This window comes from Mercenaria mercenaria, chromosome 2 (assembly GCF_021730395.1).
Source record: "Mercenaria mercenaria strain notata chromosome 2, MADL_Memer_1, whole genome shotgun sequence".
Lineage (NCBI taxonomy): Eukaryota > Metazoa > Mollusca > Bivalvia > Venerida > Veneridae > Mercenaria > Mercenaria mercenaria.
Window position 1 is genome coordinate 104,702,566 of NC_069362.1, and position 25,904 is coordinate 104,728,469.

General features: G+C 36.0%; 1 protein-coding gene across 1 annotated transcript; it reads left to right on the forward strand.

The window, feature by feature from the left end:
- Positions 1-1,287: 1,287 nt before the first annotated feature.
- Positions 1,288-25,871, forward strand: LOC123564782 (core histone macro-H2A.1-like). The gene is made up of 8 exons (XM_045358601.2): positions 1,288-1,545; positions 3,955-4,061; positions 4,510-4,761; positions 10,781-10,879; positions 12,709-12,799; positions 13,787-13,876; positions 14,326-14,500; positions 25,349-25,871. The coding sequence occupies exons 1-8, from the start codon at positions 1,374-1,376 to the stop codon at positions 25,509-25,511; spliced, it is 1,149 nt and encodes a 382-aa protein (XP_045214536.2). The 5' UTR covers positions 1,288-1,373; the 3' UTR covers positions 25,512-25,871.
- The last annotated feature ends 33 nt before the right edge of the window (positions 25,872-25,904 follow it).

Sequence of the window (25,904 nt, forward strand, 5' to 3'; positions counted from 1 at the left end):
ACCAAATACATGAAAAATGGTACTGGTAGCGTCCTTGCTTGGCGCTTGGCATTAAGAAGTCCTAGGACAGTGGGCTGGTCAGCTCGGTGTCGGTATAATGTGACTAGGCAGGGTATCACATGTCCACGTGTGATATTCCAGTGAGACAGCACTATGAAGTTGGACGTTGTGCTCACTGCTACAAGTAAGTACAGTTGTTTGCATGACCGAAAAATTATTGAAAAAGCCGCTAAACCCGAATACACACACACACACACACTCACTCTTCATAATAATAAAGATTAAAAAGTGCCTCTTCATTACTGGTAATATTTTGATGCAGTGCATTGCCTTCAAAGATGAATCGTGCTATGTACTTCATACTTGAAGTCAGATATTTATTTTACAATCAGTATATGGGGTGTCATCAAGTTTTTAATTTCTGGTGAATGACAAAAAAAAAAGAATAATCGGTTCTTTCCAAAATGTTATGATTCAACCAAATAGTTTCCTTTTTCCACCATAAAAGAACAATTCTTATACTTTAATATCAAGGTTTGGTACCTTTATTACAGACAATAAACTAAAACAATAGAAATTTTTACGGGACTTCAGTGAGCTCAACAAAGCAATTTCAAGTACAAACATTGATGTGGAATGTAAAGTAAGTTACCAACTACAATGTCCTACCAATTAAGATACTTCAGAGCTTCAGAGTTTTATTCAAGAACTAATAAACAAAAGGAAAATAATAGAAAATTATTAATACCTTTTATTTGTTACCATACTTTTGTAACACTTAGATTCTTTACACTATAATAATCAGCAAAAAAAGTTATTTGATTCAATATTTCTTTAAAAAGGGGTTATATTCTTTGTCAAAATAATTTTTATTTTATTTACACTTTAGTATGTTTGAAAACTGAAAAATGTCATAAAATGTGACTGACAGCCTTTTCACTCAGCTAAGTAAGAAATAATGCAGGCAGTGTATAAGTCTGTTGTCCAACCAACCTTAGATTATAAGTCATCAGTTTGGGACCCTTTAAAAAAGATATAGATAAGATTGAAAAGGAACAAAAAAAGGCTGAAATATTAGTTTCTGTAAGACAAGGAAAGTAACACAGTTTACAAGTTTATTTAGAAAAGTCAAGGCTCATTTAGAACATCTGACTTAACAAAGAAATACAACATAAATAACATAACATAGTAATACAAAATAATACATTTTGTGGTGTATTTGAGAGAGACGATAACAACAATTGTATAAGTCTTAGTCTATACCATTGATTTGACAGATGCGTCACTTCCGGTTTCATTCTGTTGACATTTGCAATACACAAATTGTGCGTTGCTAATCTCTTGTTGTGACCGGTATATAGACAGAGGCAAACATGTCAGGAAGAGGCGGAAAGAAAAAAGCAAAGATTTTATCAAAATCAGCACGGTCCGGCGTGCTGTTTCCTGTTGCTAGAATGCAAAGATACTTGAAAAGAGACACTCATCATTTCCGTATCGGGTCAGGTGCCCCTGTGTATATGGCTGCAGTTATTGAGTATTTGACAGGTTATTATGGACGTTTTTCGTAACTTTAGCAATTTGGCAGATATGTTAGAACCCGAACTTGACCCACATGAAATGATTGCAATTTTGCATTAATACTGAAACCTATGTGAAAAATTTGCTGAGTGTGACTTTTTTTCAAGGGAGCTAATTTTTGTTTGCATTTATATATGATAAACTTAATACAGACTGAAATCAAATGAGCGTATTCAGATAACAGATAAAGCATTTTAGAAATTTTTCCTATTTAGCATTGCCTTACATATTCGGTCTATTGGGATAGCTTATTTTACTGTTAGAAGTACAAATATTATATTTGCTAGGTATTTCAGTGACTTTTTAAGATAAAGACTTTTCATTTCAGAAATGATGTAGATGTGTTCATTAACATTATGTCTTTCATAAAATATAGTTTTTTTACCATATAAATTGTTTTACTAAAAAATTACAGCACTTTTCAACTTTCGCCTCCTATATTTTGTAGGTCACTATTTTTCATAAAAAAGGGTGTAACAAATCAATTTCAGCGAACAAATATTTTAATTCTTGTATTTTTCCGCTAATTATGTGTTTAGGTATTGAGCATGAATGGTTTATAAATTCCAAGAGTTAGCAGTTTCTCAGAAATTTTCATATAGATGTAGAAGGAATTATTGGAAGTGGCCCCATTTTTTTTAATTTTTAACTTATTTTGGATAAAAAGAATTTCTGCAAAGTTGTTATAACCAATTCAAAATTTTTGAAGATTAATAAGCAAAGTTTTTGGTGACTTTATTGATTCCCGACTAAGCTTAAAGACACTTTCCCCTTTAAAAAGCTTTGTTGACAATAGGGTCAAGGTCATTGAAAGACCTATATTTGCCATCCCTCTAATGGACACTTGTAAGACCTCAAATGGAGTACTGCTCCTCAGTCTGGGCCTCATACACTGGAACTCTCATAGACCAACTGGAATTCGACAGCACAGAGCTGCCCACTGGGGTCAAACATGACTATGGCCGAATGTCAAATGTTACAGACATGTTAGCTTTCCTTCAGTGGAGAAGCCTTGACCTTCGCAGAATTGACCAACGCCTGGCAATGTTCCATAACATCCTGAACAACCAGGTTGCCATCCCTCTTCCAGGCTACCTAGTCCCTGTCTCTAGATCTTCACGTTCATGCCATTCCTTAGCATTCTAATATATCCAGACCAAAACAGATTATCATAAATTCTCATTTTTCCCTAGAACCATTGTTCACTGGAATGCATTGCTGCCGGACATTGTCACCTTGTCCGGCCCTGAGTTCAGTCTGGCCATAAGCCAGATTGAACATATCTCTCCATAATATACCTGCTCTGTTTTTAACCTGTTTTTAAGCAACCTTCCTTCAATCTTTTATGATCTTTTATTTCTTATCTTACTAATTTCTTGTCGGTTGACACGCGTCAAGTCTAGGTCACCAGCAGGGGTTTGACTAATTGGAAGGTAGATAGATGCAGAGAGTGAACTGGATAGGAAAAGTTATCACACTATCAGAAACATCATTTAGTATTGGCTGTCAAATAAGTTGTAATTATTTCCCTCTACTCTAGTAGTGTGAAGATCTGGCTACTTTTCTTGTACGAGTAAAGTTCTAAACAGACAGAGCCCTACTTTGCAACTTCAACCTTCTACTTCAATAATTAATTAATGAAGGGTACAACTATTTGTTTAAATGAAAATGCAGAAATTTTATGTTAAAGACAACAAGAGTAATGTATTCTGTTTGATAATTTAATATTGCTGAAGAGAACAATCTTTGTGTGTGACCTATAAAATATAATGCCTTCTATCTAAATTTTTGTGACCTTGATAAAGACATCTATCAAGCCATCTATTATGTTATTATAAATGCTTCCCTCGTCACAATCTACGATTTTTAGGCACTGAATGACAGTTTTTCACTTGCAAAAGAGTTGTTAAGATTTCATCTTATTGCATCCTTTGCTAGAAAAAAAAATCTATTTAATTTCTGTTAGGCGTAGAACTGTATATTCATGTCACTAAAGTTTTATATTAATTTCATTTTGATGGTGACACAAGTTCTTCTAACTTACAATATTTTATGGCATCAAACTTTTTTCTGTATTGAACCTCAAAGAACTAATTTTAACCTGTGTCATTTACAGTTAAAATCTGTGTCTAACTTTACATTTAAAGTATTTACTGCCATAACAAGATTATTGTTATAAGACTTTAAGAGGCAAGGATTTCTTCCAGACTTGTAATATAGAAAAAGTGTTTCACACCAACCTGTCTTTTTATTAAGTGTCTTGGATTAATTTAGTGTGACTGGACATGATATATGTAAAACTGAAATATTCATTACCAGGGTCTTCATACTTGTACTTTTAGATGGATAGTCAAATATGTTGATTTTTTGTTTCAGCTGAGATTTTAGAGCTTGCAGGAAATGCTGCTCGTGACAACAAGAAGACTCGAGTAACCCCAAGACATATACTCCTAGCTGTGGCAAATGATGAAGAACTTCATCAGGTATATTATCTGTTGCTGTTCATTTTTTTTTGCAGTTACATTGACACAAAGATTTTCATAATATATAGAAATGTGTTCATATGAATTATAAATTGTGATGAATTTTAAAATTTGAAATAGTACAGCAAAAAGCTGTTATTAATTGATACTTTTTATGTCTTTATTAAGGTCTCATCTGGGTAATACAAAGGCTTAAACTAAAAGTAATTACATTGATCATTCTAGGAAATTATCAAAAATATTGTATCACTATCCCCTTGTGGCCAGAAAATTCCCCCTGTTAATGTCGCGCTTAAATTGAGTACTCTGTTTTCATACAATAATTTATTTTATCTATATAGGTATTTGCAGTAATAAGGATGTAGGTAATTAGAAGGTTGGATGAAAGCACCAATTTGCGTCAGTTGCCCAACGTTTCAACACAACACTTTTTTTCTTTTTCTTTCAGATGCTTAAACATGTAACAATAGCCTCAGGTGGTGTAATACCTCGCATACATCCGGAACTTCTTGTGCGGAAAAAAGGTGGTAAAGTAGTGCTTCCCTCAGCTTCAAAACCAGCAGCAGCCTCAAAACCAGCAGCAAAGACTACAAACTTACTGAAAACCACAAATAAGAAAGCTAAAGCTCCAGCACCACCTCCAACACCAACAAAGGCAGCAGCTAAAGGGGCCAAGAAAGGGGGAAAGAAGGGGAAGGCTGTGAGTTTTATCATTTTAATAGTTTAGTATGACAAGTTTTGAGAAAAGATATAATACATGTACATATTGACTAGCTTGCCATTCAGTACTTCTTATTACAAGAGATAACTTAGTGATAAAAACTTTTCACAGATTGTTTTTCAAGATTTGACTTAAGCCCAGCAAACATCCCTTGCATATAGACTGCCATACAGCACAAACTGCAGACCAGTGATTTGTATAAGAAGTCTTGTGATTATATATGATAAAGACTTTCGGCGTATGTTCTGCTTAAGGGTCAGGAAAGTTTTTGTTAAAAGCATGTCTATGAAGTAGATGTTGCAATTTTCCCTCCAAGAGGCAGTATACTCTTCAAGAATACATGTTAGGTGTGATTCTTCTGGTTGTGTGTAGCAAAAAAAATGTTACATCAAAGTGATAGTCAGAAATGTCAGCATATTCATTCATAATCGTATCAGCTCATAAAATTTGCTTTTAGGGACCTCCACGGCCAAGTGGTTTTGAAAGAGTGCTGACTTCAGTGCACTTGCCACTTAATGCCGTGTTGGTTCAAGACTAGGCAGAGGCCTAATTCTTTCATGTGAGAAAGCCATCAAGCTGGCTAGTGGAAGGTCTGACGGTTCTGCCTAATAAAATTATCGAGGGTTTGGCACTATACTGCCGTAACTCCTTCATTATTTAATAGGTGTTACAGCAGTATTGCACTCAACCTTCGTTTTGTACATGTCTGTGCTTAAATTGTGTTGCCAATAGGAAATTTGGGGTCTTTCCAAACTATAGACACTGGAAAGACACCTAAAAAACATCTTACTATTTAAAAAAATAGAAATCCAGTTTTTAATTTAAGGGAAGAAAAATCTGTATGGTGATGTCTTTGAAACCTATTGTGAAAAGTTGAAAAAGGAAAAAAAAAGTGTATATAATTAATTATCTTAAGTGAACAAGACAATTGATTATTTGATATCATTTGTAACTGTTTCTTATTAAATATGTACTTACTTTGCAGGAAAGAAGTCGAGAATTGTAAAATGTATTACAAATTGTTCCAGTTTTCAGTTCTTATTTACAGTTTCTAAAATACATTACAAAGCAGCATGCTTCAAGTTTGATATGTCTATTGTTTTTTAAAAACTTGGATTCATATTTCACTTTTATTTGTAAGAAATTAAAAATAGAAAGTGAAAACATGGGTTTATGCAGACTTTGTTACGTAAAAACGTGCTTATTTAGTGTGTTATTTGTACATGGTTTTAAGTCCCAAATGATTAACATTTCAAATTGGACTAAGCTTGTCATATTTATTTTCTGTATCAGTTTGGTGAATTATTTCTCAAATTATAAACAATTTACCATTTATCAAAAAGTTATTTGAAAGAACCAACTCCATATATTATGCTAACTTGGCTTAAAGCTTTAACGATCCCTTTATTTTTGGGGTTGATAGGTCAGAAGTCAAAGTCACAGTAACCTTGAAATGAAAACAGTGTTTTATTAATATCTGGAGCACAACAGGGGTTATGGCCATCAAATTTCTAGTATGATTGTTTGTGATCAAGCGATGATCTCTGTTGTTTTTTGGGTCACTAGGTCTAGGTCATGGTGACCAAGAGATTGAAAACAGGTTGATACACTTTGGCCTGTGCCTTTCAAGCTTCATAGGATGATTGCCTGTAATCAGTAGATGGATGGTCCCTAATGTTTTGAGGTCATGAAGTCAAAGGTCAAAGTCAACACCTTCACAATTACACACCCTTTTGCCTCTGACAAAACATCATAAGGGACCTGTGTGTTTTACAAACAGCTATTATTGTTCATAGCTTATAAGAAACAATGATAAGATTTTTATATGTTTTTAAATTATACATATTTTGACTCAAAAGTCAAAACTGGAGGCATGCTGCTTTGTATCTGCTGTTTGATCTGCCAAATCTGTAACTTTTTTGTGTAAATTTTGGCTTTATCTTGTAAGATGTTAGTTATAAATATTTCTAAAGGTCTTCACAAATGATAGTGAGATCTTTTTTAACTGTAGAATTATCTGTAATAATGTAAATTTTTATGAGTAAGATGTATTTTTTCCTGATTAAGTCTGCTCTTTGTAAGAAAAAATACAGAAAAATATTTGATTTATTCTAACTAATAAACCCCGTAATGGCTGAAGTCTGCAGTTGAAAATACCCGATCAAAATCATTCTTAGCTCGGCTTTTGGAGAAAAAGTAGAGCTATTGCACTCGCCCCAGTGCCGGTGTTGGCATTGTCGTCGCCATTGATTAAAGTTTTTGATAAAGTCTAATATCTCTGTTACTATAAAAGCTATTGACTTGGAACTTAAAATAGTTATTTACTCTCAAAGTCTACACCAGGAGAAACAATCCCCATAACTCTGATTTGAATTTGTACAGAGTTGTGCCCCTTTTTAACTTAGAATGTTTTGGTTAAATTTTTTGATAAAGTCAAATATCTCTGTTATTATCAAAGCTTTTGACTTGAAACTTATACTAATTATTTACTATCAAATTCTACACCAGGAGAAACAATCCTCATAACTCTGATTTGAATTTTGACAGTGTTATGCCCCTTTTTAACTTAGAATTTTTTGGTTAAAGTTTTTTGATAATAATTCAAATATCTCTGTTACTATCAAAGCTGGGCCGGTGGTCTAGTGGTAACACGCTTGACTGTCAATCCAGAGGTCCGGGGTTCGAATCCCAGTCCAGGCACTGGAAATTTCTGATATGCTCTTGAGTGTCTCCTAACGAAGAGGCCTGTACTGGTTATTCCCAGGAAAGACAGCTTTGTGTGTATCGGCGCTATACACCAGGCATTTTAAAGAACCAGACTGTCTATTCGTAAAGAGCAAGGCTAAGTTAGCCAGACAGGCCTGTATCTAAAAAGGATTTCTCTCTATCTGTTCTGGGGGCTTTTATCTCACTCTGTCTCTCTGGTCAGATCGCTCTGTGTCTGTACTAGCAGAGGATGAATTTCGCGCCTTGTGTGGCTGCGTTTGCAATATGTAAAGCGCCTTTGAACGTGTTTATCATGAAAAGGGCGCTATGTAAATCTGGTATAATATTAATAATAAAGCTTTTGACTTGAAATTAAAACTATTTTTTTTTTACTATCAAAGTTTACACCAGGAGAAACAATCTCCATAACTCTGATTTGAATTTTTGACAGAGTTATGTCCCTTTTTAAGTTAGAAGTTTTTGGTTAAAGTTTTATAAAGTTTTTACTGGCAAATCTCTAATTCAGAGTCAAACTCTGAGAAAAGTCGAGCGTGCTGTCTTATGGACAGCTCTTGTTTGATGGTAAATTCAAAAATAAGCAAGATATTTAGAAAACTGAAAAAGTTCACATTACCACTCTTTGAGTTCTTTGAAAATATAGTAACATTGTGTTATATATTTAAAAGAAGTTATTATTGAGGAATAATCTTCTAATGAGAAAGGTGGATCAAACAGTAACCTTTACTAATACATAAAGTTAACCCTTACCCTGCTAAATTTCTATAATGAACTTGTCCATCTTTCAATTTGGACAGTACCATTAACTGTTAAAAGGGGTGCTTACCAAAAAGATACTGACTGAATGGCAGACAGTGCAGATCATGATCAGACTGCACAGATGTGCAGGCTGATCTTGGTCTGCACAGGTCACAAAGGCAGAATCACTTGCCGCCAACAGGCTAAGGGTTATTTAATTTTTGTTTTCTAACAATGCACTTCAACAGTTATGCTTATTTTACAGCTTTTCATAGTTATATTGCACTGAATATCAGGTGAGTTACAAGATATTCCTATTGACAAGTTCATTAAAGTTTCATGTTTTCTTTCCAAAAATTTAATAGTCAGAGTTTTTTTATATGAACTATTTCGAAGATGTTTTCATATCCCGTCCCAAAAACATAATGCACAAAATATCATCTTATTATGATAAGTCAAATTTTGGTTATCTCGGGAAAAAATGCCTGATCCCTTGGAATTTGAGATATTGAGTTTAAACTTTTTGTTTTTTCTGTTGTTAATTATTTAACAAGTTACGCGATTGTTACTGTTGGTGTGGCTCACACTGTATTTGATATAATAATGGCATTTATATAAATAAAAATATTATACAATTTATAATCTTAAATAGATTATTATTGATTGAATGTAATTATATAAATGCTTTTTTTTCAAAGTGATATACATGTATATTTATTTTTTAAATAAAATTGTTACAAATTTGCAGAGTTAAATTTGGAAAATTTTCTTTTTCTTTTCAGGTAACAGTTTAAGCAGAACCCTTAAAAAGTGTTGGTAGGAAACATTGTGTTGCGAGACAAAAAAAAAAACTGAAGAAAAATGGTGCAAGACATTATGTTCATTTTCATTCTGTTCTGTTTAGTGGATTTTTAGTTTCTTTATGGTGTTTATATAGTTTTTCTGCGTTCATCAAGAGCTGTTTAATTAACTGTGTATGCTGTAAAACAACTGTAACTTTAACAGTCAGTAGGAGGAGTAATATGTGGGAAGATAGGAGACGACTATTAAATCTGCCCATGGTCCATCTTAATGTTAACCTGACAGTTGGAGAGTCTTTGCAACAGTAGCAGCAAAAACAAGAACAACAATAATTCGTTTGACTTAATAGATGTTTCTAACATTGGATTCATTGCATTTCTTGTATCTGCTTTATAAGCAGAGGAGTATAATTCTGCACTGTTTTTGCAGCCATAGTTTGAATATTTGTACTTGTCTATCTGTGTGTATCCTGAAAAAATTTTGCACCCAGCCAGTCATTAGTCCAGAAAATCTTGTATTTGATCAATCATAAGTCCTGAAAATATTGTTTCTGACCATTCATGTACATCCTAAAAATCTTAAGTCTTAATCTCGAAATCGTCTACAGATGGAATGAGGTAAAATTTTAACATTATGGAAAGGAAAGATTTTTTATTGAGTGAAGTGGGTGAATTATGTTTGGAGATACAACTCTTACTTTTTAGTATATAGTATTACATTGTTCCATATAGTGATGTTTTTTGTGGCCATTAGACTGGTTTTTACTCTATGAATTTTAAATTGCTGCAAAATGTTAGTTGTTAGTTATATTACTTTTATTTATGTTTTTTTCTTAATTTATCATTGAAATATTATAGCAATGATGCTATTTTTGGTAATTTGTAACATTAGGTTGATGTATTTAATAAAAAAAGTTATAAAAACTGTATGTGAGTTTTTAATCTGTTTTTGACCTGTACATAAATATGGATTTTTGAGATCAGCCGTTGTAACTTTTACATTTGCAGACAACTTGAAGTAGCAATACATGATATCAGTATTCCATATTTACATGCAGCCTACAACATTTGCACTTACTTTTGTGTATATACATGTATATACATATATCAGTAAGTAATAATGTTTTGCCTTTTAGTGAAGTCAATATCATTTTATGATGCAGTTATTGCCTTAAAAGTAGGTCAATATGATGATTTTTAGACCTCAGAAAAATGAGCCGTGCCATGAGAAAACCAACATAGTGGGTTTGCGATCAGCATGGATCCAGACCAGCCTGCGCATCCACGCAGTCTGGTCAGGATCCATGCTGTTCACTTTCAAAGCCTATTGCAATTATAGAAACTGTTAGCGAACAGCATGGATCCTGACCAGACTGCGTGGATGCGCAGGCTGGTCTGGATCCATGCTGGTCGCAAAGCCACTATGTTGGTTTTCTCATGGCACGGCTCAAATGATTTTGACGGTGGACCTAGCCAGAGTAATCATGGGACTGACAGACATGCTCATGAGGATTTTATTGCAGCTCAGTATGTGTTTATGGGTTTGCCAGTATGATCATATGACTGTGTTTAACCCAATGGAATGAACTATAAATATAAACTTAATGATAATTCAGTTAATTTACAGGCTGATGATAAATAGCAGATGTTCTTGGTATCAGTTTGCACTGTTTCCTATGTCCAGTTGCAAAGAGAATTGTTACATCATATCAATTATATATTTTTGAAATTTACAGGCTGGGAGTGACAGTACAGATTCTGCTCCAGCAGCTAAAGGGACAACAGCCGGAGGGTTCACCATACTTCACGAGAAAAAACTCTTTCTGGGACAAAAGGTAACGTACCATCAGGAAACATAATGTTTATATGTTGACAAGCCATAACAAAAGTCTAGTAGAAGTCTTAATGAAATAGTTTGATGATAAGTTATATGAATAGAACAGATCTGAAATTCTTGTAACACTCAATCTTTTATGATCAATTAAGACATTCAATGCAATTCACTTGAGAAGTACATTCAAAATTGATAAATTGATGGGGTGATGTGATTTTGCAAGAAAACTTTTAACTTAAATTCTGTTAATCAGTTGTTGTTTTTAGCTCACCTGTCACAAAGTGACAAGGTGAGCTTTTGTGATCGTGCGGCGTCCGTCGTCCGTGCGTGCGTCCGTGCGTCCGTAAACTTTTGCTTGTGACCACTCTAGAGGTCACATTTTTCATGGGATCTTTATGAAAGTTGGTCAGAATAGTCACCTTGATGATATCTAGGTCAAGTTCGAAACTGGGTCACGTGCCATCAAAAACTAGGTCAGTAGGTCTAAAAATAGAAAAACCTTGTGACCTCTCTAGAGGCCATATATTTCACAAGATCTTCATGAAAATTGGTCAGAATGTTCATCTTGATGATATCTAGGTCAAGTTCGAAACTGGGTCACGTGGGGTCAAAAACTAGGTCAGTAGGTCTAAAAATAGAGAAACCTTGTGACCTCTCTAGAGGCCATATTTTTCATGAGATCTTCATGAATATTGGTCAGAATGTTCACCTTGATGATATCTAGGTCAAGTTCGATACTGGGTCATGTGGGATCAAAAACTAGGTCAGTAGGTCTAAAAATAGAAAAACCTTGTGACCTCTCTAGAGGCCATATTTCTCAATGGATCTTCATGAAAATTGGTCAGAATGTTCAGCTTGATGATATCTAGGTCAAGTTCGAAACTGGGTCACGTGCGGTCAAAAACTAGGTCAGTAGGTCTAAAAATAGAAAAACCTTGTGACCTCTCTAGAGGCCATATTTTTCAATGGATCTTCAGGAAAATTGGTCAGAATGTTTACCTTGATGATATCTAGATCAAGTTAGAAACTGGGTCACGTGGGGTTAAGAACTAGGTCAGTAGATCTAAAAAATAGAAAAACCTTGTGACCTCTCTAGAGGCCATATTTTTCATGAGATCTTCATGAATATTGGTCAGAATGTTCACCTTGATGATATCTAGGTCAGGTTCGAAACTGGGTCACGTGGGGTCAAAAACTAGGTCAGTAGGTCTGAAAATAGAAAAACCTTGTGACCTCTCTAGAGGCCATATTTCTCAATGGATCTTCATGAAAACTGGTGAGAATGTTCTTCTTGATGATATCTAGGTCAGGTTCGTAACTGGGTCATGTGTGGTCAAAAACTAGGTCAGTAGGTCGAAAAATAGAAAAACCTTGTGACCTCTCTAGAGGCCATATTTTTCACGAGATCTTCATGAAAATTGGTGAGAATGTTCACCTTGATGATATCTAGGTCAAGTTTAAAAGTGGGTCACGTGCCTTCAAAAAAAGGTCATTAGGTCAGATAATAGAAAAACCTTGTGACCTCTCTAGAGGCCATATTTTCAATGGATCTCCATGAAAATTGGTCAGAATTTTTTATCTTGATGATATCTAGGTCACATGTGCTCAAAAACTAGGTCACTATGTCAAATAATAGAAATAACGACGTCATATTTAGTTCAACACTGGGTCATGTGGGGATAGGTGAGCGATTCAGGACCATCATGGTCCTCTTGTTTGTGTAAAGCTAGTACGGGGAAAACATTTTTGTTGTAATATTGCTTTTGACGTTTGGCTCTTTTACGGATTTTATCATTGTATTCTAAGAAGTGTATTTCCCTGTAATTTCAGCTGACAGTATTACAGGGTGATATTGTCAAGGTTACAGCAGATGCCATTGTTCACCCAACTAGCAGCAATTTCTATATGGGAGGAGAAGTTGGTTAGTATTTGACAATCTACGTTATCTTGTTGTGCAACCTTCAGCTCCAAGTCTTTGGCTTACTTGTACCTATGTAGATAGTAAACTAAATATGGAGTATATTTTAAAAAATATATTTAGAAAAATATTGTACTGTTTTTGCATCTTGACAATTTAAACTACCTATTAAAATAAATGATTGTTATAGTCTGTGATGACATCATAACAGTAATGTATATTTGATGTTGTTTGTTCTCTTTAAAAATATGATTTTTCTTTTTAAATGAAACAGTGGAACTATCGAGTACCGGTACAGAAGTGTCTTCTTGAAGTCATTGAAAATTAGAACCTGCCACTGTTAACAGCGTATACACTGTGAAGTCATAGCTGTCAATTATACTACACTTTCCTAACTCCATACTTTGAATTTTTTATGCTACCTCTGCCAAATTGTTAAGATTTGGATGAAAATTGGAAACAGTTTTATATGATCATTTTGTTTTGATATAACAGTAATAACATTTGGGTGGAAATTTTGTTGTTCTGTAACAGTTACAGTAAGATAACCCAAATAGAAAATCTCAAATGAGTAACTGCAGCACAAGTAAAAGTAGTGGCGTTGATGTTATTCATATTATTTGATGTTCATTTTTCAGCTCTGTTAAGTTTCAACATCCACCAATATTACGTCTATTGACAAAATTATCTCACATTAGGGGTGTGTCATCACTAATGACATCATATTAATTGATGTTTTGCATTCAAAATATATTAATACTAAATATGCTGAGTGTGAGTCCTGATAAAAATTCACAATGCATCTGTAGCATTCATTTTGCTTGCAACTCAACAGGTATGTGAATCTCACTATATTCCACAAATTTTAAGATTTAGTTACACTTTTCACATACCTGCCACTAGCATGGGTAAGTTTGTTTGTTGGAAAGGTGTCATATTACTACTGGATATAAAGAAGAATCAGGGTGATTTATTTTTCTGTCACTACAGGTTCAGCATTGAAGAAAGCAGGTGGTAATGAGTTTCAGGATGAAATAAAGTCACTACAGTCGTCTCATGGCTCACTCGACACTGCCAGTGGTATGGTTTTTTATTGTTTATTACTAGAGTAAACGTGTCTGGTTGGTTCCTGCAGGCACTGTGTCAGTGCTGGTTTGAATCTAGTTCAACATGTTATGTAATTATCACTTTCTTATAATTCCTGTCTGATATAACATCAAACTTACCTGCAGGAGTGTAATTATTTAATTATGCAAAATGCAGCTGAATTCCACATTACAAAATTTGCATTTCAAAGTCTTTTAGAATTTTGGACTTTCATTTATACAAGTCCTCAAAGACAGTATAGGACATAATAATAGTATATTTTGAAACTTTATTTTAATTTTAAGGGCAACAATTTAAGGGAATTGACTCAAAGATTTGAATGACATTAAACCTAAGGTGGTTTGTCATCTTCCTTAACTGAAAAGGACATGTTTTACCATGATTTAATTTTGTAATAAACTTTGTATGCATATTGTTTACAGCTGCAATATGTCAAGGAAAGAATTTCCCAGCAAAATACGTTATCCACGTAAACAGTCCTGGCTGGGGATCAAGCAATGCACAGCAGTTACTGGATACTGCCACTAAAAATGTTCTCAAATTAGCCGACGAGAAAAATTTGAAATCTGTAGCTATTCCATCAATTAGTAGTGGAAAGTAAGTTTAAAAGGTCTGAGATCTTATGTTAGTTATCAGTGTTCAAGTACGACTTTTAAATAGCAATTTTTAAAGAATTTAAAAAGACCTGTCCATGGTTGAACCTGGGGGCTGTTTTAGAAATTCCAGAATATAATTTGAATATAACAGAAATGTTAAGGATACATGTCCAGTAGACAAATAAAACAAATTATATGTGTTTTAACCAAGTTTTGGTTTTTGGAAAAAAATTCCTATGTCATTCATGTACACTGATAACTCAATAACTGTGAATTAATTGTGCATGCTAGATTTTGTGATGTTTCCCTAAGTGTTACTGTTTTCATATCTTTAGTACAAAACCAGTTTTTTGAAAAAACTACACACAGGTCTTTGCACTCAAACAAATATTTAGAGTATATTAAGTCTCGAGAGCTTGGAGGCAGGAAATAGTTGTTAGAAATTCCTGATCAGTAACATATTCATGAGTGCAGTTTAAGGAGGAACCACACTATAACTTTTTTTCAGAGCCCACATTATTGACTGGTACCAACAAAAACTTGAAGATATTTCTGATTTAGATTTGTGTATATTTTTACGTTTAATGCATCAGTGATGTTTCCATGACGTCGCAAACATGACCACTTCGCGCACTTTTGACGTCAGATATACGGGGACAAAATCTGCCTTGAAATTATTGTACCGGCAATATTTTTAGCTCACCTGTCACAAAGTGATAAGGTGAGCTTTTGTGATCGCACGGTGTCCTTCGTCCGTCCGTCCGTAAACTTTTCCTTGTGACATCTCTAGAGGTCACAGCTTTCATGAGATCTTTATGAAAATGGGTCAGAATGTTCATCTTGGTAAATTCTAGGTCAAGTTCGAAACTGGGTCACGTGCCGTCGAAAACTAGGTCAGTAGGTCTAAAAATAGAAAAACCTTGTGACCTCTAGAGGCCATAATTTTCAATGGATCTTCATGAAAATTGGTCAGAATGTTCACCTTGATGATATCTAGGTCAAGTACGAAACTGGGTCACGTGCGGTCAAAAACTAGGTCAGTAGGTCTAAAAATAGATAAACCTTGTGACCTTTCTAGAGGCCATATATTTCACAAGATCTTCATGAAAATTGGTCAGAACATTCAGCTTGATGATATCTAGGTCAAGTTCGAAAGTGGGTCACGTGCCATCAAAAACTAGGTCAGTAGGTCAAATAATAGAAAAAACTTGTGACCTCCCTAAAGGCCATATTTTTCATGGGATCTGTATGAAAAATGGTCTGAATGTTCATCTTGATGATATCTAGGTCAAGTTCGAAACTGGGTCACGTGCGGTCAAAAACTAGGTCAGAAGGTCTAAAAATAGAAAAACCTTGTGACCTCTCTAGAGGCCATATTTTACATGGGATCTGTATGAAAGTTGGTCTGAATGTTCATCTTCGAAAGTGGGTCACGTGCCATCAAAAACTAGGTCAGTAGGTCAAATAATAGAAAAACCTTGTGACCTCTCTAAAGGCCTTATTTTTCAATGGATCTTCATGAACTTTGGTCTGAATGTTCATCTTGATGATATCTAGGTCAAGTTCGAAACAGGGTCATGTGCGGTCAAAAACTAGGTCAGTAGGTCTAAAAATAGATAAACCTTGTGACCTTTCTAGAGGCCATATATTTCACAAGATCTTCATGAAAATTGGTCAGAACATTCAGCTTGATGATATCTAGGTCAAGTTCGAAAGTGGGTCACGTGCCATCAAAAACTAGGTCAGTAGGTCAAATAATAGAAAAAACTTGTGACCTCCCTAAAGGCCATATATTTCATGAAATCTTCATGAAAATTGGTCAGAATGTTCACCTTGATGATATCTAAGTCAAGTTTGAAAGTGGGTCACGTGCCATCAAAAACTAGGTCAGTAGGTCAAATAATAGTAAAACCTTGTGACCTCTCTAGAGGCCATATTTTACATGGGATCTGTATGAAAGTTGGTCTGAATGTTCATCTTCGAAAGTGGGTCACGTGCCATCAAAAACTAGGTCAGTAGGTCAAATAATAGAAAAACCTTGTGACCTCTCTAAAGGCCGTATTTTTCAATGGATCTTCATGAACGTTGGTCTGAATGTTCATCTCGATGATATCTAGGTCAAGTTCGAAACAGGGTCATGTGCGGTCAAAAACTAGGTCAGTAGGTCTAAAAATAGAAAAACCTTGTGACCTTGTAAGACAGCCAAGCTCGACTATTCGAAATATTGTCCCAGAAGCAGGAAAATATTACCCAAAAAGGTTAAATATCAAAAGAGTTTTAAGTTCAAAAGGGGGCATAATTTGACCAAAATGCATATCAGTTATGGACTTGCTGCTATCAACTAGTTTTATAACCCCGAAGACACATGTGAAGCTTCAATTCAATATCTGCATTAGTTTTGGAGATAGAAACTCGCATGTAAAACTTAAACCAGAATTTTCTAAGTCCAAAAGGGGGGGCATAATTTGCCCAAAATACATGCCAGAGTTATGGGACTTGACCCAGTGAGGTTGGTAATTGATCTAGAAAAAGAAAAAATAAGTTTCAAATCTATATGCCTTTTAGTAATTGCTGTATGTACTTGCACGCGAAACTTTAACAAGGATTTTCTAAGTCCAAAAAAGGGGAATAATTTTCTCAAAATACATGTAAGAGTTATGGGACTTGCCTCCACCGCCGCGGCATTCAGGAACCACTGCTTCTGCGAAAGCTATGGCCAGTGTGAATTTGAATAAGAATAATCGGTAAATATCAGTCATTTCATTCAAAAAACCATTCTGATCAGATGTTAAGCTTCGGTGCAGTTTGTAAGAAAATCCGCTTCTCTTAATTTATACAGTGAAACACCGCTCGCTCGAGCATCGATGACTCGAGCACCCGGGCTCGCTCGACATTCGGCACATTTGTTTGGTCAATAATGAAGCTTTATATGGATAAAAAAACCAACACTCTTAGACATTCCAGGACCCACAAATAAATCCAGCACCTACAGGTATTACTATATATCAATTAAGTATTCATGCATATGGTTCTTGATGTGAGAACGTTTAGTTTTACATACTGAGGATAGAGGTCTGATACTGGTAAGAAACCCAGGAACCCAGGAATGATGGTTAGATCAATTGACTGCCTGTACGTGATAGAGTGTCAGTGAAAGTTTTAGGAAGCTATTCTTTAATTCTACTATATATATAGTACCAACAAATGAACATTCACTAATAAAAAAATCGCATAAGTCAGGGGTTTTTTTTTCTTCAACATTCTCGAGTATTTACAGTTATGAACATTCAAGGTGAAAACCGCCTACCTCCAAAGAGGTGGAGCATTGAATTTTAACGTAGTCGGGTGACTTTTTCTGGTTTTAGGTTTTTGGCGCCCATTTATTAAAAAACCTTTAAGTCACATACAGGCTTACCATTCTGGGTACCTTTTCGCAACCAGACCCCTATCCTCCGTAATAAAACTGTCAGCTTACACAAGGAGCCATATTGCCGAGATACATCGGACCGGACCTATTGTCGTGGTGGATTGCACGTTGTCCGTTCGCCCGTAAAACTTTCTTGTTTACGTGATAAACTCCACAGTTTTGATGCAGTCTTAACCAAGCGTGGTAAGATTGTATATATAACTTCTGGATATCGGATTAATTCGATGATGGATCAGATCGAACCAAACTCATCAGAAAGTAAACCTGCTTAATATGCCTTGTTTACGCGATAAAGTCTTTAATTCATCGCTAATCTTGCATAAACTTAAATAGAATGTGTACAACCGCAGACCTCGGACAAGTTCGATGGACAAGTTCCGACAGGGAACGCAAATATTATGGCCACTGGATAAGCCAAAACGCTTTATTATGCAAAGATTTCTTGTTGTATTGTTTATTTCTTAACCGAACTAATCAAACTTGTTCAGAATGTGCATGACCAATATGCTCTTAGATGAGATTGATAATGGTCTTGATAAGACCAATACCACAAGAGTTATGGCCCTTCATTTAGTGGAATAATGCATTATTTTGCTTTCAATATCCAATTAGATTTGTAAATCATTATGAAATTTGGATATAGTAGGTATTTTCGTAAGTTATTGGCCACGTATGGAGTCAAAATCTAGGTCACAAAATCAAATACTAGTCAAAATATTGTGAGCGCTCAAGAGGCACAATTTTGGCATGATCCTTTTGAAACGTCTTAATATTTCATTTATGCTGGCAACACTTTACAACTTTATTTATTTACAAAATGATCTAGGCATCCGGCGCATAACATAGTATGATATCAAGACAGTACATATAAAGACATAGTATGTGTACACATATCACAATGTTAGTCATACCGGTGTACACATACCTTATTAACACCTTATTAATAAAGTCTATGCCATGTTTGAAACCGGGCCAGAGGTTCAAAACACGGTCTCATTTCTGGATATTGGGATGGGGTTAAAACTAAGTAACAACTAGTTTTGGCCTGATCCTCATCACGCTTGTTTTCATTTTAAGAACAATCCTACCCTTATTTGTATGTCAAGAAGAGCGATTCAAGCCCTCAAGGGCCTCTTCTCGTTCAGTGCCGTGTATGCCCACCTCTCATTTAAGTCAAATCAACAATTCATATGACTGCACCGTTTAGTAAACCGTCCAGTATATTATCATAAAGAGCGTGTAAAACACGTCGCTTGTTATACGTGACGTGCAAAAGATTGCGTAACGCTGCTGTCAGCATAAGAGCATGTTTTCTTTTTACGTTTTGGGTAATCCAGCGATATCATGCATGTGTCCATGGGAAATAAGGGTAATGCACATGACTACAGAGAATAAGGGTCCGTCGCTTAGCATCACTGACGTCACTTTTGCACCTTTCCTTTTGCTGTTCATACAAAATGAATGTCATAATTTTCAATGGATAGGAATAGAGTGAATGTAAATATGTATGTATGAATGCGTGCGTGCGTGTTTTACATGAGCTTGTCACCGTCTCCAGATCATACTGAAGACATTAAATAGATGATCATATCACCTTCTTCTTCAGGAAATTGCTAGCTATTTATGATCGGAATATGTTCTGTATATTCACTTCAACTTGGCTGTTTCGCATTATACTTTCTGTCAAGATAAAGTTGTTCAAAGTATATCATTGACTGTCACAATCGATGAATGGTGTCTCATTGTCACTTACAGTCTAAATCCGCGCCATAGGACCAGTGTTATTCCACAGAGGAATAACAACCCACTACAGAAAACGTTTTAGTTAGTGTATAAAAGGTATAAATGCAATGAGCTTGTTGTGCCCTGAGTGGAGCCTGACCATCATCACTTGTTCAGACCGATCAAGGAGATGAAAAGCATCTTCCTCCATCCTTGGTCTCATAAGTGCCTTGATGATGGTGACTTTCTCCTTATAACTCACAGGTTCTGTTGGTTGTTCTGACTGAGCTCCTAGCTCAGCCAGTTTGTCTGCCTCTTCATTGCCTGCAAGTCCACAATGGGATAGAATCCACTGAAGTGCTACTTTGCAGGTTATACTCAGGCTCTGCATTCTCCTGTCTAGCTGCGGAGCTTTATTGTTGATCAGAGCTTCCATGACAGACAGTGCATCTGTGAGAAAGACGACCGAGGAGCTTTCTTCTGCCGAGTCTTCAACCATTGAGACGGTCTTCATGAGTGCTTCAGTCTCTGCCTTGTAATTGTAATTTCATGTGGCTGCATGTAGTGTTTCTCTCTTGCCAGATGGGTATTGAATGAAAACTACTGCTCCTCCATCTTTGACGGCGCATGTGGCTGATCCGTCTGTATAGACATGAGTCCATGATTCCGGAGGATAGTCTTCATTAATCATAGCAAGTGTGAGGCTCTTCCGAATGCCTTCATCCTCTTGCTTCCCGCGGTCAAGATGAGGAACAGCAAGTCTTACAGTCACCGAGGACAGATCATTCGCTAGTGGGTTTATAATGTCTTCATTACCTAGGGGAGTCGTTGGTATGTTCAGCTCAGTTTTGAACTCTCGGTTGAGTTTCTTTGCCTCATGAACGAAGCTGCTACGTTTGAGCCGATTTGTGGTGTAGCCATCTAGCTTGGCTTTCATTGGATGGTCTTGAAAAGACCTGAACATCTCTGTTTTAAGCAGGACCTTTGCATGTATCCTGTCTTGTTACGGCTGTGTGTCTGTTAGCTTCTCTATGAAGGAGATTGGTGTAGACTTTGTAGAACCTGTCATGATCCGCAATGCTTGGTTCTGAACCTTGTCTAAAGCCTGTTGGTTAGTTTAGGCAGTAGTGGACCAGGCAGTTGAGCTATACTCTAAGTGGGGTCTCACTGTTCTCTGATATACTGTCTTGAGTATTTGCTCATTTGCTCCCCACGTTGTTCCAGCAAGTTTGCGCATCATGGCAAGCTTCCTACGGCCCTTCCCTTCTGCTTGACTAATGTAGGGCTTCCAGGTTAGCCGTTTGTCAAAGGTCACTCCAAGGTATTTTGCCTCTCTGTATTGATTGATACACCCCAATCTTCAGCCCAAGCTGAAAGCTTGTTGATGGCTTCTTGCATCCTGCGTAGTGGCATGTTCTTCCTTACACCATAACACCAGATCGTCAGCGTAGAGTGCAGCCTTAACTCCTTTCGGTAGTTCAGACACCAGATCATTGATGAAAACCAGGAAGAGTGTAGGGGATAAGGCTCCGCCTTGTGGGACAGCATGACGCAACAGGAACTTCCTACTGCTGGCATGTTCTAAACTGACTCTTGCTCTCCTGTTGTGGAGGTATGACTTAATCCACCTCAGCATGTGACCTCCTACTCCAGTCCTCATCAGTTTGACGAGGAGTCCATTAGTCCAGGCTTTGTCGAACGCTCTCTGCACATCAATCCATGCTGTAAGCACGACTTTCTGCTCTTGGAAGGCGTCCTAGCTCTATCTGTTGCGATAGATAAGTGGTCTGGTCCTCAGTGGAGCGGAAGTGTTGCTTGTTGCGTTGCGAATAGGTTGTTAGTCTCCATGTACAACTTCAGGCGTGCATTCACAATCCTCTCCATGGTATTTCAAACACAGCTGGTTAGGCTGATTGGGCGAAAGCTTGCAGTCTTCTTTGGAACCTACATGAACAGCACCAGTCTGCATACAGAAAGCATCACTCGACAGAAACTGCACTTCTCAAAGTTCAAAATGACATTCTTCAATCCCTGGATATAAACGAAATCACAATTTGGTAATGCTTGACTTATCAGCTGCGTTTGATACTATCGACCATGAAACGTTGCTAAAACGCTTGGAAAAGGACTTCGGGATCATTGGCAAACCACTACAGCGGATGACTTCTTATCTGAACGACCGCTACCAAACAGTCTCAGTAAATGGCGAACTGTCTACTCCAGTCCACATGAAATACAGTGTACCACAAGGATCTGTCCTAGGACCGAAAAACTACATCATGTACACAAAACCCGTTGGTTCAATCTGCCTACAGAAGCCATGGACTGAATCACCCCTTTTATGCCGATGACTCACAACTATACTTGTCGTTTAAGCCAAAAAAATATTTCATACCAACATGAATAAAATCCGGAAAGTAGATCCCTCGGAAGCATCGAGAACAAAGCAAACAGTGAAAACTGCAGACTCGGTTTGATTGAGTCTGTTCATGAGCAGTAATGGAAAATGCAACACTGCCCAGCCCTATCTCGAACTGAAATCTGTCTCAACGACATAGTCTCTTGGATGCATCAGAACATGCTGAAGCTAAATACTGACAAAACTAAGGTCATTTTGTTTCACACAAATCACACAAAAAACCCGAAGATATCTGCGTGAAAGTAGGACCCTCTCAGATTTAACCATCAATATGTGTGAAAAATGTCGGTGTTAGAATGGATTCAAACACGGTCATGACACAGCATGTTAACTCTCTTTGTAGACCTAATTATGCAAAACATCGGCAAATAGGCCACATTAGGCAGCACAGCTGATGCTACCAAGTCTCTTGTGAACTCTCTGGTTTCATCGAAAAAGATTACTGTAACTCCGGCTGTATGGAATCTCAAAGAACCTGTTCAACAATCGTGTCCAGCATGATAAGGGTTAATAGCATTTTCCAGTTATTTAGTGTCTGCCAACATAAATTACTTAATTGTTGCTTGGCTTTCCGACTTGTACTACAAGTGTTTCCATAAATTTTCCAGTATCTTCTTGTTTATTTTTCTCTCATGTATCTTATGTGTTTATGATATAATTTCACTGCATTTACCCAAATAGTATTCCTCTCTGTTTAATTGTGCTTCCCTATGAGAAAGCTAGCTAAGCATGGATCTTAAATTACTAGGTCGTATGATATTATTAACTTATTCTGCAGTATTTATTTCTTAGGTTAGCAGTTTTTCACTACAGCCTACTGTATTAAAATTAATTGATATGAAATATTTAGAATGAGACATTTTACAAATTTTATTGTTATCCAGAAACATTATTACATATTTTTATATGCCCGAAGGGACGTATTATGTTATGACGCTGGTGTCCGTCTGTCCGTCCGTCTGTCCGTTAGCAATTTCGTGTCCGCTCTGTAACTCTTGAACCCCTTGAAGGATTTCAAGGAAACTTGACACAAATGTTCACCACACCCAGACGACTTGCAGAGCGCATGTTCCGGATGTCTCGCTTCAAGGTCAAGGTCACACTTAGGAGTCAAAGGTCATATCAGTTTGTTTCGTGTCCGCTCTGTAACTCTTGAACCCCTTGAAGGATTTCAAAGAAACTTGACACAAATGTTCACCACACCAAGACGACGTGCAGAGCGCATGTTCCGGATGACTTGCTTCAAGGTCAAGGTCACACTTAGGGGTCAAAAGTCATATCAGTTTGTTTCATGTCCGCTCTGTAACTCTTGAACTGCTGGAAGGATTTCAAAGAAACTTGGCAGAAATGTTCACCACATTGCAACGATGTGCAGAGCGCATGTTCCGGATGACTCGCTACAAGGTCAAGGTCACACTTAAGGGTCAAAGGTCATATATGACTTTGCTTTGTGTATATTGCTCTGCATTGCAGTGCTCTTGTTTTTATTTGGCAGATCTCTTTTTTTGTACCTACAATAATTTTTTTTTGAATTACTTCCCTTTTATGTTACTATAAATAGCTTATTTTGAAACTTTTTTATTATTGGCCGTAAGGAAAAACCGAGACCACTTTTCTGTGGTACAACATGGATGGTACCTCCAATTTTAAGGTGTTTTTTTACATACCTGTACCTGATAAAGATTTTTTTGTAGACTTTGAATTTTTTTTTTGTGGACTTAGATTTGTTTTTTGAAGTTTTCCTTTTGTTGTTCCAGTCCTTTGGGGCTTCAACAGTCAAGTTCTTAAAATTTTGCTCCTATCCTATGATGTAAGCCTTCGGGCGTATATTGTTCCGCTTGGCGGCGCTCTTGTTTATGAAAATTCCTAGCCTGTTTACTGTAGATTGTATAATTTTTGTGTAGGCTTCAGAGCTCCAGATAAGCTTTTGGTGCAATTAGGTATTTACCCATCACTTTTTGTCTGAATTTGATACTGGAAATCTGAATACGGTAAAAAAATATTATAACCCGGCCTTTTCAGAAGTAATTTGGGTATTTGTAAAACCAATTGGGTATTTCACCAATCTCGCCCGAACAAATGAGTATTTTTTTTCTTGTAGTTTAAATTGTTCTAGATGAATCATGCTTACAGCATATATCATTCACCAGTCATTTATTGTTTTCTGGGAAACTTTTGTTCCATTGTGGCTTTTTTTTGCACTTTGAATGCAGTCAGAGATAAATTCATTCGCAATATCCTGAACAATGTGTTCATTTCAGTATGTTCTCTCCCATAAGATGTCAGCCAGTATTGGTGACACTATAAATTATCATCACAAACAGATAACTGTCTTTGTTGAACAACAAAAAAAAATCTTTCTATTTTGTTTGTTTGTACTGTAAAAATGTTCTTTCTGAGACCTCTTTTAGTACTAGAATCAGCGTAATTTAAAGTTGTTTACAAAGCGTCTAGATAACAGTGATCAGACTGAATGATCCTGTGATTTTTCAGATAAATAGCAACCTGTTCTGCAGTAACATATAACCAGTCTGTTGTCCAGCGTTAAAGTCTAGTTCCTGGTCTATAATACAGAAAATGCGATACGCAAGTGATTAATAAATTGGGTATTAGGAATTTCAGTTGCGATTCAGTACGCACACTGTATGAATTCAGTTGGGTTTTCTGCAACTTTAATTGCTTAAATCTGTAAATACACAGCTTACCTGGAGCTCTGTGGGCTTTATTTAACAATTTCATGTTTAGCAGCCTTATTCAATGTGTTAAGAATTTGCAAAATGTGAGTGTTTAGGACATGATGCAGATCAATATTTATGAATATTTTGAACTTGCAAGTAGCATTATTTGCGATTCAGATATGCTTGTTTCTGTTAAAACTCTCTTATGCTAAAATGATGTCACGAAGAGGCGATGATATCAATGTTTTCGTTGCAATCAAGAAAGAGGGCATGCTCCTATAATTTATCTTCTGTTTAAGATAAGGGGCATATTAGAATTGAAATAATGTTGAGCAAAATTGTGTTTCATTTATAAATTATAATGATACACTCAAAATTGGTTATACATTGCCAGAATAATTCATTCAGACTACGCCCTTGTGAATTTATTCTGCGGAAATATAATCTCTTTTCTTTGTATTATTAACATTTAAACACGATTTTTTATACATTATTTCTCAAATATTAGAAAAACTAAAACCATTATGAATATAACTCAGTCTACAGTATATGTCTCTTTTGTTACAGATAATAATGTCTAAATTATCAATTTTGTACTTTCAGTGCTGGATTTCCAAAGCAGACAGCAGCACAGATTATTCTACGTGCCATCAGCAGCTACTTTGCTTCGAGCATGGCAAGTTCTATCAAGCAGGTGTATTTTGTTCTCTTTGATGTAGAGAGTGTCACAGTGTATACAACAGAGCTTCAGAGACTCGACTCATGAACTATCCACTACCATCTGTAGATGTCATTGGTTGAGACAGAACTCACGAAACTGTCCACTACTATTTTACATTTTTTACTGTTTGTTTGATAGGATATTTATATAAATTATTGGTGATGTTCATAGAAATGCCTGTTTTAATTATTGTTGACTTTATGTTTGATAGACATTATGGTGTTTATTGTCTGTTGTTATGATAATAATGTTGATGTAAGGTGTACATCATTCAAATTTATGGGAAACATCTTAGGAATGCATATAGATAGAGAAATGAATTTAGAAAGTGAACAAAAGAAAAAAAAATTCCCACGTATACTTTTTCTTCGCCCTAGTACGGTATCTTAACCAGATAAACAAAAGTTATGTCCTTATGGAATTGTCCTGCATTATGTG

Excerpts from the sequence above, each read along its gene's own strand:
- LOC123564782 (XM_045358601.2), top strand. The coding sequence starts at position 1,374 with ATGTCAGGAAGAGGCGGAAAGAAAAAAGCAAAGATTTTATCAAAATCA. Across the intron at positions 1,546-3,954 it reads AGTTATTGAGTATTTGACAG|CTGAGATTTTAGAGCTTGCA; the intron begins GTTATTATGGAC and ends TTTTTGTTTCAG. Across the intron at positions 4,762-10,780 it reads GGGGAAAGAAGGGGAAGGCT|GCTGGGAGTGACAGTACAGA; the intron begins GTGAGTTTTATC and ends TGAAATTTACAG.